Source organism: Amphiprion ocellaris, chromosome 5, assembly GCF_022539595.1.
Source record: "Amphiprion ocellaris isolate individual 3 ecotype Okinawa chromosome 5, ASM2253959v1, whole genome shotgun sequence".
Lineage (NCBI taxonomy): Eukaryota > Metazoa > Chordata > Actinopteri > Pomacentridae > Amphiprion > Amphiprion ocellaris.
In genome coordinates this window covers 25,128,571-25,141,501 of record NC_072770.1, presented here as the reverse complement: position 1 = coordinate 25,141,501, position 12,931 = coordinate 25,128,571, and the positions used below count along the sequence as shown (strand labels likewise).

The window sequence follows — 12,931 nt, the reverse complement described above, 5'->3', positions numbered from 1 at the left end:
AAAAAAAATCATCATGAGTTTTGGCACAAAAAAACGCCATAGTATACTATGTCAAAAAAAAAATGCGATTTTTTAACATGTTGTAAAAACATGCCATATGATGAAATAATGTAAAGGAGGCCGTGAAAAACACTCCAGAAAGGTTTTCTTTGAAAATAAAAAATCATCATGAATTTTGACGCAAAAAAAACGCCATAGTATACTATGTCGAAAAAAAAATGCGATTTTTCAACATGTTGTAAAAACCTGCCATATGATGAAATAATGTAAAGGAGGCAATGAAAAACACTCCAGAAAGGTTTTCTTTGAAAAAAAAATCATCATGAATTTTGGCGCAAAAAAAACGCCATAGTATACTATGTCGAAAAAAAAATGCGATTTTTCATGCATGTTGTAAAAACGTGCCATATGATGAAATAATGTAAAGGAGGCAGTGAAAAACACTCCAGAAAGGTTTTCTTTGAAAAAAAAAAATCATCATGAGTTTTGGCACAAAAAAACGCCATAGTATACTATGTCGAAAAAAAAATGCGATTTTTCATGCATGTTGTAAAAACGTGCCATATGATGAAATAATGTAAAGGAGGCCGAGAAAAACACTCCAGAAAGGTTTTCTTTGAAAAAAAAAACATCATGAGTTTTGGCACAAAAAAACGCCATAGTATACTATGTCAAAAAAAAAAATGCGATTTTTTAACATGTTGTAAAAACATGCCATATGATGAAATAATGTAAAGGAGGCTGTGAAAAACACTCCAGAAAGGTTTTCTTTGAAAATAAAAAATCATCATGAATTTTGGCGCAAAAAAAGCGCCATAGTATACTAAGTTGAAAAAAATTTGATTTTTCAACATGTTGTAAAAACCTGCCATATGATGAAATAATGTAAAGGAGGCAATGAAAAACACTCCAGAAAGGTTTTCTTTGAAAATAAAATCATCATGAATTTTGACGCAAAAAAAAGCCATAGTATACTATGTCGAAAAGAAAATGCGATTTTTCAACATGTTGTAAAAACGTGCCATATGATGAAATGATAAAGGAGGCAGTGAAAAACACTCCAGAAAGGTTTTCTTTGACAAAAAAAAATCATCATGAATTTTGGCGCAAAAAACGGCCATAGTATACTATGTCGAAAAAAAAATGTGATTTTTTAACATGTTGTAAAAACCTGCCATATGATGAAATAATGTAAAGGAGGCAATGAAAAACACTCCAGAAAGGTTTTCTTTGAAAAGAAAATCGTCATGAATTTTGACGCAAAAAAACGCCATAGTATACTATGTCGAAAAAAAAATGCGATTTTTCAGCATGTTGTAAAAACGTGCCATATGATGAAATAATGTAAAGGAGGCCGTGAAAAGCACTCCAGAAAGGTTTTCTTTGAAAACAAAAAATCATGAATTTTGGCGCAAAAAAAACGCCATAGTATACTATGTCGAAAAAAAAATGCGATTTTTCAACATGTATTAAGAACGTGCCATATGATGAAATAATGTAAAGGAGGCCGTGAAAAACACTCCAGAAAGGTTTTCTTTGAAAATAAAAAATCATGAATTTTGGCGCAAAAAAAACGCCATAGTATACTATGTCGAAAAAAAAATGTGATTTTTCAACATGTATTAAGAACGTGCCATATGATGAAATAATGTAAAGGAGGCAATGAAAAACACTCCAGAAAGGTTTTCTTTGAAAAAAAAATCATCATGAATTTTGACGCAAAAAAACGCCATAGTATAGTATGTCGAAAAAAAAATGCGATTTTTCAACATGTTGTAAAAACGTGCCATATGATGAAATAATGTAAAGGAGGCCGAGAAAAACACTCCAGAAAGGTTTTCTTTGAAAAGAAAAAGTCATGAATTTTGGCACAAAAAAACGCCATAGTATACTATGTCAAAAAAAAAAATGCGATTTTTCAACATGTTGTAAAAACCTGCCATATGATGAAATAATGTAAAGGAGGCCGTGAAAAACACTCCAGAAAGGTTTACTTTGAAACAAAAATCGTCATGAATTTTGACGCAAAAAAACGCCATAGTATACTATGTCGAAAAAAAATGCGATTTTTTAACATGTTGTAAAACGTGCCACATGATGAAATAATGTAAAGGAGGCCATGAAAAGCACTACAGAAAGGTTTTCTTTGAAAAAAAAAAAATCATGAATTTTGGCGCAAAAAAACGCCATAGTGTGAATCATGTGCACAGAGTGAAGACAATGCAGGTTGTGTTGTTTCAGATGGAGGACTGGTTTAATTAGTCTACTGCAGCAGATTCATTGTGAAGGGGGCAAAAGATATTCAACAAGAAATTACGTGCTGTCCTCCTCACTGGAATGAACTCTTTCGGTGGAAACACACGTGAAACCTTCCACGTTGTCGAACACTTGATCGGATTTGGTTGACCCCATTCCCTCTTATTGTTTGCTCAGCAGAGAGTCCAGATCACGTTGATGCAGCCTGTCCTTGTGTTTGCATTTATTCCTGCTGTGCACGTCGCCTACACGTGTAAGAGACACTGATAGGCCGATAAGTGGTCCACTTTCTTCAACACATGGCTGAAGACGGCACTTTATTTGTTTCTATTCGACCCGCGTCCTGTTTCTCCTAGGCGCGGTTGTCATGGCAACTGTAAACATTGTGCGGGAGCATGCCCGGTTGTCATGGGAACTGTCTGCGGGAGCATGAAGGCAGCCGGACGGAGCGCGTCTGCGGGTCACTGGCAACATTAGGTTTGTATATTAATATTCGCTTTAATATCTCACCAATTTTTTTGTTTTAATTGGAGATGCACTTTTGGGACAGTTTCTCTAATCGCTGCCACAGATGACACACAGGGTTGGCTCAGAAATGCTTGGTAGTTATTTTTGTGCTTGCGTATGTGCTAAATATGCCTATGCTTTTTGCGCATGGGTATGTCAGTCAGGTTTAAGATGCCTGCTTGACCCAATTTATATCCTCCGACAGTAGCTGCACAAAAAGAAGTAGGTGCAGCATGTCAGACTATTTATAGTAAAGCTGCTGGGAAAACTTCAAGTTACTAAATGCTGTTTGGGTCTACAGGTGAAATAGTGAAAATGTACATCGCTTTAAAAAAAAACTTTTAATGAAATTATGGTCAAGCTAAAATGAGTTAAGGGAACTAATATTTCCTCTACAGTCAAAGGAGTCTTTACAGCTCTCAACTGTCTGAAATTGTTCAAGTGAGTCTATCTATCTGTCTGTCTGTCTATCTATCTATCTATCTATCTGTCTGTCTCTCTGTCTGTCTGTCTGTCTTAAATTTAACTAATGCAGATTTAAGTTGAAATTATACATAATATCACACTGATAGAAATACCAACGTTATGTCAACCCAACTCATCAAAATAATGTTGATCTAAATTAGATTTTTTGGTTTTAAATGTTGTAACCATGCATTCAATTAATTGGTGTGTATAGGTCTTTGAATTACTTTTTAGAGTGCAGCAAATCTGTATAATTGTAAACCCCGTAATGTGATGTAAAATCAGTGTAGTTTAACATATTTCTATCTGCTTTCTCCTCAACAATGTGCGCTGATCAGCCGAAGAGAGAACTGTACAAAAATAACATTAGCAACACATCAGCAGTAAGTGAATAGACATTTACAAATACAAAGCACACACAGCTCGTGTTTTATATTCAAATCTGACCAAGCAGCTTGTGCTAGTGTTACAATCCACAGTTGCTCCAGTGGAGGGGAGGTTACGTCGCTGTGTGCCAAGCCTGCCAGCTATCAAGCCAGACAGGCTGAAAACCGCTAAAGCACTGGTGGAGAAAGCAGTGAAGGTGATTATATGCTGAAACAGATTTCACGTTGATACCTGTGCATGTTCAGCCGCTATCCATTTGTGTGATATGTCATTTTTTTCCCCATTTCTTTTCCACTTATTCTCAGTTGAGGAAAGTGTTTTCAGTGCAGGGACCCTATCCTGTGATCCGCGCTGCCTTATGGGCCAGAGGGTGGGTGGAACGTCGTTTTCCCCATCCGGTCCAGAGAGCCCCTCATTACCATGGCGATGACGAAGAAGATGGTGATGACGGGGATGGAGGTGCTGATCTTAGTGGTGAGGCAAATGGTTTAAGAAGAGAAAAGTCATGATGACCTAATGTCCCTGCCAATAAGATTGTTACGGGAGGAAAGCCGGAGAACTCAAGTGCAGACTCACAGAAACTGACAGACAAATGAATAACTGAACGAGATTTATTTAACCAAATAACTAACCAATACATAAATACAGAACTGAACTGGGGGGAAAGAACCAAACCAAAACTACTAAACTCTACAAGCAAACTCTATGAATACAAAAACGGAAATCTACAAAACTGAACTGACTTAACAAAACTAAGCTAAAGAGGGATACTCACAATATGGGGAAACTGACAACCGAGGGGAAAACAGGCTGGGGAAAATCCATGAACAGACAAACAGGAACACAACAGAGTCCAAGAGGGGGGAAATCCAGGAGGGGGAAAGCAGCAGAGTCCATGGGGCTGAGGCAGTCCAGAAATTGCAGGCTTGGTGGGGAACAGTATCTAGGAGGGTAACAGAATCAATGGTCTGACGGGGAATGAGTGACTGAGCAGAGTTTAACCCTTTGATGCATAACCTGGGTCAAAAGTGACCCAAATCCAATGGAAAATGGGTATCTCCTGATGTGGTCTACGCATCAAAGGATTAAATAGTGAGCAGGTGATATTGAGGGCAGGTGAGCTGATTACTGCAAAGTGAGTCACCTGCAATAATCAGCTGAGTGCAGGCAGGTGAGCAGGGAGAGCAAGACACAGGGATGAGAGACAAGAGGGAGAGAAATGACATATAGAGGGAGCCAAAGGGACAGGTCAAAACAGAAACAGATCAGGAACCAAGGGAAAAAGGAGGAAAAAAGAGGAAGAAGGGAGAAGAAGGGCAGGGGCTAGAGCAGGATCATAACAAAGATCTCTCAAGTGAAGTCTTGGATCTCGCTCTAGACTGTCGTATCACAGCTCTCTACATTTTATAGCCATCATTGTCCTGTACACATCACTGTGTACTTTATAATCTGGTTTCTTGGTTTCCTTCATGAAGCCCAAGGAGACAGCAGCACTGGTATATTTATATTTACAAAGCAGTACTAAGTAAACTCTCTTCTAATTGTATAATTTTCTATCAGCTAACAACAGCTGATTTTATTCCCACTCATCTAAATGGCTCCTCTGCAGGGTGCCCAGGATTTACTCTGAACTTAATCGAACAGGCTTCTCCTATTTTGCACCCTTGTCCTGGAATAGCCTTCAGAACCCACTACAGCTTAATGATTTTGTCTCCCTGGGAGAGTTTAAGGCTCTGATCAAAAGATGTGTAACCGAAGAGTGAGATTTCTCCTCCTAAGCCGGATTTTGTCTTCTGTATTTTAATCCTTTGGCTGTATTAATGTACTTTGCTTCTGTTCCATGTCAGTTGTTGCCATGCTTGATTCTATAATCTTTTCTCACTTAATAATGGTATGCCTCCCTGAGCAGGTTTTAAATTTCAAGGGACTTCCTGGTAAAAATATAGGTTACATTAAGCCTAAAGGTGCTGCACACAGAACAAGTAGCAAAATATAAGGCTTGTCATTTTTGTTGTGTTGTTGTTATTCTGTCCAAATCTTATTCGACAGATCAGTGACGTCCTGCTGTAACTGTAAAAGCTGAAAGTGCAGGAGGAGTTAATCTATATGTAACTGGAGCACTAGTTACATGGATACACCTGCACCTGATAAATGATACATTGTGTACCATATTACAGACACCAGCCTCTAACACAGACCCCTACTCTTAATACACACCCTTTTAAGCCTGCACGCACACACACACACACACACGCATGCACGCGCACACACACACACACACACACACACACACACACACACACACGCATGCACGCGCACACACACACACACACACACACACACACACGCACGCACGCACGCACGCACGCACGCACGCACGCACGCACGCACGCACGCACACACATGTGCACACACCTCTTATCTCTTTACAGACAGAGTGGGTGAAGGCGAGAAAGAGGAGAACCTTAATGACATGTATGACCTCATGGTAAGATAACGTTTAAGTGAACCACCTAACCTTACACTGATATCTTGCACTGTGTGAAAGCAAATGCATCATTTCCTTGTGTCTTCCTGTTCTTCTTGCTTTATTCCAGTCTCGCATGGTTCGAAATGAAACAATCTATTTCTACTGGACGACTCGGCGGGACCACATAGACTGCCGCTCATTACGAAATGACCAAATGACCAACCACTACGCAAATGCTGCTACATTCACCACTAAGGTCTCTGAAGGGTTTCTAATGATTCACCAGCAGATATGCGAGTTGCTCAACTGAAGCCAACAGGTCAACTCGTTCTCCCTGTCTCCTCTTACATATAATTGGGTTTCTTTCAGGTAGGGCTTTGTGTAAATCTGCGTAACCTCCAGTGGTTTGATACAGCGGATCCTGACACCTTCTTTCCAAGATGCTACAGGCTTGGGGCAGAGGATGAAAAACATGCATTCATAGGTCTGCTGTATGAGCCTATCACACAAAGCAAATACTAACCTTTCTATAAAAGATCAAACAAGGTGTTAAGATGCGAATGGAACTTATAAATATCATGTTTGGATAAGAAATGTATGTAACGACAGGTGTAAATGGAGGATTTTAAGTTGACGTATGCCTTTTCTCTCTCTTTATCTTGTCTCTCCCTTTTCTAAAAATATAGAGGATTTCAGAAGGACAGCATGTACCAGCCTGCTGCAGTATGTGGTGGAGACAAGTACATGGAGAAGAGACAAACCAGAGAGTGAAGAACAAAATGCCAAGAACAGTGTCTCTGAAAGTAAAAGTAATTCATCACAAAAAAGAGGGAAAAAAAGCCTGATGTGTTATGTCAAGTACAGGAACAGCAAAAATAACTACAATATTAATCTTGTTTCTCTGTGCAGAGCTGAATGTGGAACATCGTTTCGTTGGTCCAGATATTATTGACACAGCTCTGCATGTGTGTCAGGAGTTTCTCAATGCTTTAACGCACAGTGACATTGACGTGACTGCAGAAACACCCCCCTCTGGAGAGGAATGGCAGTGGGTGCAGTTTCTGCAAGACTACTACATGGTTGTGCAGTGAGTATGTTTTCTGGAATCTTCTAGGATTTGATAAAGTGATCCTTCCTAGGTCACCCTATTTTTATCTGCAGCACCTACAGTTAAGGTCAGCTTATTGAATTAATACAAGTTATTAAAGAATGTATTTAAAGAAAAAAAAATAAAGCATTGTTAAGAAGGAGAACAGTGTACAAATAATTATGCATACAGTACAAATGCACATATCTTCAAGTATACATAGCTGTGAAGCTTTTTTACTGTCTGAGGTTGTAGTTTGCTTAGTTTGGAGTTGAACATAATGTGGGATTTAGATTTGTTTTTCTTTCCATTAAGTTATGTGTCCCATTTTTATACCACTATATACAGATATCATAAAATGTTCATGATGCCACATTGCAGTTTTAATAATAAAATGTTTGTTTGCAGCAAAGGTGCATTGATCAGAGGCAGCAGTGTGTTTGTGGAGCGCTGTCAGGCCATGTTAGCCAGACTGCAAGAAGTTTGCCCTCAGCTAGACACAGATGGACTAAACAACATCTGGATCATTAAACCAGGTGCCAAGTCAAGAGGAAGAGGTGAGACTTTCTTGTAAAATAACATTAAAGTGACAGTTATTTAGTAATCTTATACTTTTGTCTTTCATTTTCTCTGAATTTTTTCCTCTTGTGGGACGAATAAAGGAAATTCTATTCTATTCTGAATGACAGCTACATAGTAGTAAAGATATTGTCAATCAGCTTAGCCTTTTGCTGTGTTTTATGATAACTGTGACATATATATGTTGCCATTGGTTTCATTTTCTACACTTGATAGTAGTAGATCAAATGGTAATGTCTGAGTCCTCCAGCTTCAGTATCATAGAGGTATGCTGATGTTTGTTGCCAATGCAACAAACCAAAACACGGGTACTTTGTTAATAAGGTCATTTGAAACACCAGGTCCTCTTATTTTAGACACTGAAATTTTAGTTGTCTGCGGTTCTGATGTGTTTAAGTCCATTCTGGTGTCATCTCTTTTTTCCACGCAACTCTAACAACCCCCCTATTAGGCATCATGTGTATGAATCGTCTGGATGACATTCTGGCACTTGTGGACACTGACAGAGCGCTGATGAAGGAGAGTAAGTGGGTGGTTCAGAAATACTTGGAACGTCCACTGCTGGTCCATGGAACCAAGTTTGACCTCCGTCAGTGGTTCCTTGTTACTGACTGGAACCCTCTGACTGTGTGGTTCTACAAAGAGTGCTACCTGCGGTTTTCCACTCAGCCCTACTCAACCAAAACTCTCGACAGGTCAGACATAGGGTCAGACAAAAGAGGGAAATAAATGACATACTTGTGCTTAACCTTTACAGTATCTCATATCTAGAGTACTTCGTGAAGAAATTGATTTAATAAAGCATGTAGGACTAAATATGTATATATTATATTCAAAGTGCATTCTAAACTTCATAGCTTACCTTGATCTTATTTTCATCAGCTCAGTCCACCTATGCAACAATTCCATCCAGAAGCACTTTCAGCCATCTCATGACCGTCATCCAGGAGTGCCTGAAGATAATATGTGGTCCTGCTCTCAGTTTCGCTCTTACCTGCAGCGACAGGACCGTGGGGCAGAGTGGGAGTCAGTGGTGGTCCCAGGCATGCAGCAAGCAGTGGTCCATGCTCTACAGACAGCTCAGGACCTGGTCGAGCCCCGCAAGGCAAGCTTTGAGCTGTATGGAGCTGACTTCATGTTGGGCAGAGATCTGAGGCCTTGGCTTCTGGAGATCAATGCCAGTCCGACTATGGCCTGTTCCTCCTCTGTGACCGCTCGGCTCTGCCCTGCTGTACAGTTGGACACACTGAGGGTTGTGTTGGACCGACGGACTGATCCAAGTGCTTACACTGGAGGCTTCCAGCTAATCTACAAACAGGTTTGACTGTCTCTACACTCACTGTGTGTGTTTTTTTTTCAGGGCAACTCCATTTAATAATAGATTCTAAAAAAATCACGGATTTGTGTTTTTACTTTGTCACATTTCCAGGCTGCAGTTGAGGTTCCACAGTATGTGGGAGTGAACCTGCTGGTGGAAGGAGCCTCCATAAGGCGATCCAGACCTTTGCTTCATAGACAGACTGTTACTTCTGACACACTTCTCACTGACCTGTTCCCCTCAGACCAGTCATCTCCAGAGGAGGTTGAAACAAAACATAAACCTTTGGGTCAGAAGCCACACATGGTCGCTGCTTTTTGCCATTCTGGCAAAGAGAACCAAGAGAAGAAGAGGCAGCTGGCATCTACATCTCCAAAGAGGGAGTGTGAGATGAGAGTCGAAGTTCAGGACAACTCTTGTGTGCGCAGGTCTTGCCGCAGTCTGGCCTGTGAACAGTCTTTGGTGGTTCACACTGAACCTCAGAGGAAAGCGAGACGATTGGGTTTGAGTCTTCGTGTCAATGGGACAACCCTGGTGCCAAGGAGTTTTTCCTTTTCCCTCAGCCCTCCTCACAGCAAGTCAAAGGGCAAACCTCATTTCAGTGCAGGTCATGGATCACACATCTCCAGATCCTTCCTTCCTCAGACAACTTTTGCACCCCAACACAGGATTTCTAAACAAGCATTTCCTTCATTCCAGGGTCCTCTTCCTAGCCTGGAGGTCCTTCATTTGCGACCAAACATTGTGGCCAGAACTAGTGTCTGCCATAATTCAGCCTTTTCAGCTCAACCCAGCATCCGCAAGCATCAGTTATTTCTCCACTCTCAAAGACAAAGCAAGGCCAGACATAAAGGAGAACACACAGGGGGACATAAATACTAGAGGCATAAGGTGTTAACAAGATGGAAAGCAGCCAGAAAGGTTAAAGAAGCTTTGTCAACGCAATGTACATTTTAATGAGTTGGAGCCTAATAAAGAACTTCTCCTGATAATCCTTGTTATTGAAAATTGATGTCACTGTAGCATTATCATCGTTCAGATTATTCAGATTCATATCGTACATGCAGAGGCTGAATATATGCAACATCAAGTTAACAGAAGTTATGTTGGGTCTGAAGTGCTACATTTTAGAGGTAGTTCTATAAAAACAGGATGTAGATATTTTAGCTCCCCAGCAGGTGGCAATAAAGGGTCAGTGATCAAATCCCATGTTCAGGCCAAAGCATGGCAACTACAGGGGATCAAAGTACAGAAAAGGATTGTCAGTTCTTAACCGTTTGGTAAATCTTTAGCAAAAACTGCTTAATCAGATCTTCTGGCCTCTTCGTAAAGTCAAGATGTAAAAGCAGCTCATTAACTTTCAAACTTTTATGAGTGCTGGTTCAGAACTGAAGAAGTGTCAATGTACGTGAGAAAGACCTTGAAAATGACAGTTGCTTGACTAAAATAGCTGTTTTGTGTGATTTAGACAACCACACACAATTTATTTACACAGTTAGGTGGAACTTATTTTAACTAATCCCTATTTTTAGAAGGCTGGGTGCTTCAATTACCTAGAAGTGCAACTGCAAGAACAAGTTTCTAAACCCTTTTATCTGGATTTCTGCATTGATTAATCACAAAATGTGGTCAGATCAGCATTTAATTCACAATCACAGACAAACACAATCTGACTAAACTAATAATACACAAACAGTTTTACTTTCCATGCCTTTGTTGAACATGCTGAGGTATCATTCACAAGCCAGGATCAAAAATAAAAAGAACTCCTGTATTTCATAGAACCTCCTTTTGCAGCAACAACCGCCATCAGATGCCTTCTGTAGCTGCTTGTGAGACTTGCACAACAACACTGAATGTTTTTTGGATGATTTCTCCTTATGCAACTGTTTCATTTTATCAATATTTCTACGACGTCATGATTGAAGTCCTCTTCAGGTCCTGCCACAATATCTAATTGGGTTAAGGTCAGGACTCAAAACATGGATTTTCTTTTTCAGCTTTTATGTTGTTTATTTATTGGTGAGCTTTGGGTCATTGTCTTGTTGCATCATCCAACCTCTTATAATCTTTAGGTCACTGATTGCAGACATTTTCCTGGAAGATTTCTTGAATGAATTTTAAATTTATTGTTCCTTCAGTGATTGCAAGGAATCCAGGCCCTGCGGCAGCAAAATAGTCCCAAAACACGATGCTCTTTCTTCCATGTTTCACAGAGGGGAAGAGGTTTTGATTTTGTTGTGTAGTGCCTTTTTTCCCTCCCAACATAGAATTGACCATGTTGGAGATGCAGATGTTGGCTGTTACCTTTGGCTCCTTTATCACTTCTTTCAGGATTGCATGTTCTGCTCTTGGTGTAGTCTTTGCAGGACAGCCAAATCAAATGAGACAAACGTCCGTCCTGAATTTCCTTCATTTCCAGAGAGTTTTTCTTGTTGTGGATCGCTAAACGCCTGAGAAATGCAGTTGCAGCGTTTTACAGCTTTGTACAGCTCAGTAATTCTAAAGTTCAGTGAATGCAGCTGTGATTGAGGCACTGTTCACAACAACCAGTCTGTCTTGAGATGAGCAGACTTTGTCCAAAGCCACAATGTTTATGCATAGGGAGGAATATGTGTACAACCAACACAACAACAATCTCAGCAAAGTAGCTTTATGGATCATTACCACAGAGGTTCATTTACTTTTTCCACGCTTTTTTCTGTTCACTAAAGAAAAGGACAATATAGCTACATCAGTTAATCTGATTATGCTTGTCGATAAATTGTGACTGAAAAAAGATCAGAACGCTTTTCATGAGTAATCAATGCAGAAATCCTGGCAATTCCAAAGCATGTACAAACATTTTCTTGAAATTACACATTGCTAAGATGACATCTCAAGAAATTATAAGATAATTGTTAGTGGCATTTTGTCCTTAGTTGGATAGTTTGACAAAAGTAGTGGCAGACAGGAAACAATGAAGGAGGGACTGATGAGTATGATGTGCAATAAAGGTAAAATAAAATAAGGATTTTGTGTTTATATTGTATTCATCTTCACCAGGTCTCCAGTAACAACCTACTAAAACGAGTTTATAGAATCCTTTATGTAACTGCAGATAAAAAATGAAAATGCTGAAGTAATGTGTAAGTGACACGACTAAAATCAGCTTAGAATCTCAGGACCACAATAAAACATGCAACTCTGCAAACAAATAAATGAACTTCAGGAGAAGCAGTTTAAATAGAACTAATGACATTTAGGTTGCATGTCATAACTTCTATTTGTACAAACAAACCAGAAATGGAATGCATCAACAGCGCAGCCCAGAAAAGACAATGGTAGATGAAAGAACGACTGAAACAGCAGAAACAGTGCATTAAGTAACCATAGACCTATGATTTTAAGTTTACTCACATAGCTGAAAAATGTGACAGTACAACACAGGAGAAGATGGTAAATATGCCTTTTTAAAATTTATATTGCTACCTGTTTCAATGTAATTCTCCAGGATGTTTAACACTGTGCTGGGGAAGTAAAAAGAGGGAGATTTGTCATGAATGTAGAAAAACTGGATTTGCTACTGACTCATAAGACACATTGAAAATGTCTCCCTGTCTGGATGTGGACAAGTTGCAGATGGATCCTAATTGCTGCCTCAGGAGATGAGCTATAACCATTTACACTTGTGTGTGTTTACTTGTTTTGTATTCATGGGCCCAGAAGGTTAATCAGCAGGAGAGCCCGGCTACAGATCTGCCATTACATAAGTGTTCCCAATGACACGCATGTTGTGGTGCCGTATCATAGCTACATCTGAAGCTATTTCCTTGTTATCACACACATCCACGCTTTCTTTCTCACACACATACACACACAC

The 12,931-nt window shown here is 39.7% G+C and overlaps 1 protein-coding gene across 4 annotated transcripts; it reads left to right on the top strand.

Annotated features, from left to right (window-relative positions):
• The first annotated feature begins 2,304 nt into the window (after positions 1–2,304).
• Positions 2,305–12,082, top strand: ttll3 (tubulin tyrosine ligase-like family, member 3). Of its 4 annotated transcripts, XM_055010889.1 has the most exons (13): positions 2,310–2,733; positions 3,567–3,611; positions 3,693–3,811; positions 3,921–4,089; positions 6,048–6,103; positions 6,213–6,341; positions 6,455–6,569; positions 6,772–6,894; positions 6,995–7,172; positions 7,581–7,729; positions 8,203–8,446; positions 8,634–9,069; positions 9,181–12,082. In XM_055010889.1, coding segments are annotated over exons 2-13 (2,490 nt in total). In that variant the 5' UTR covers positions 2,310–2,733; positions 3,567–3,610; the 3' UTR covers positions 9,952–12,082. The 4 variants fall into 4 exon arrangements, with proteins under 4 accessions (XP_054866863.1, XP_054866862.1, XP_054866864.1 ...); XM_055010888.1 differs by lacking the exon at positions 3,567–3,611 and having other exon boundaries at positions 2,305–2,733; positions 3,708–3,811; positions 6,772–6,888; XM_055010887.1 differs by lacking the exon at positions 3,567–3,611 and having other exon boundaries at positions 2,306–2,733; positions 3,708–3,811.
• Positions 12,083–12,931: the final 849 nt, after the last annotated feature.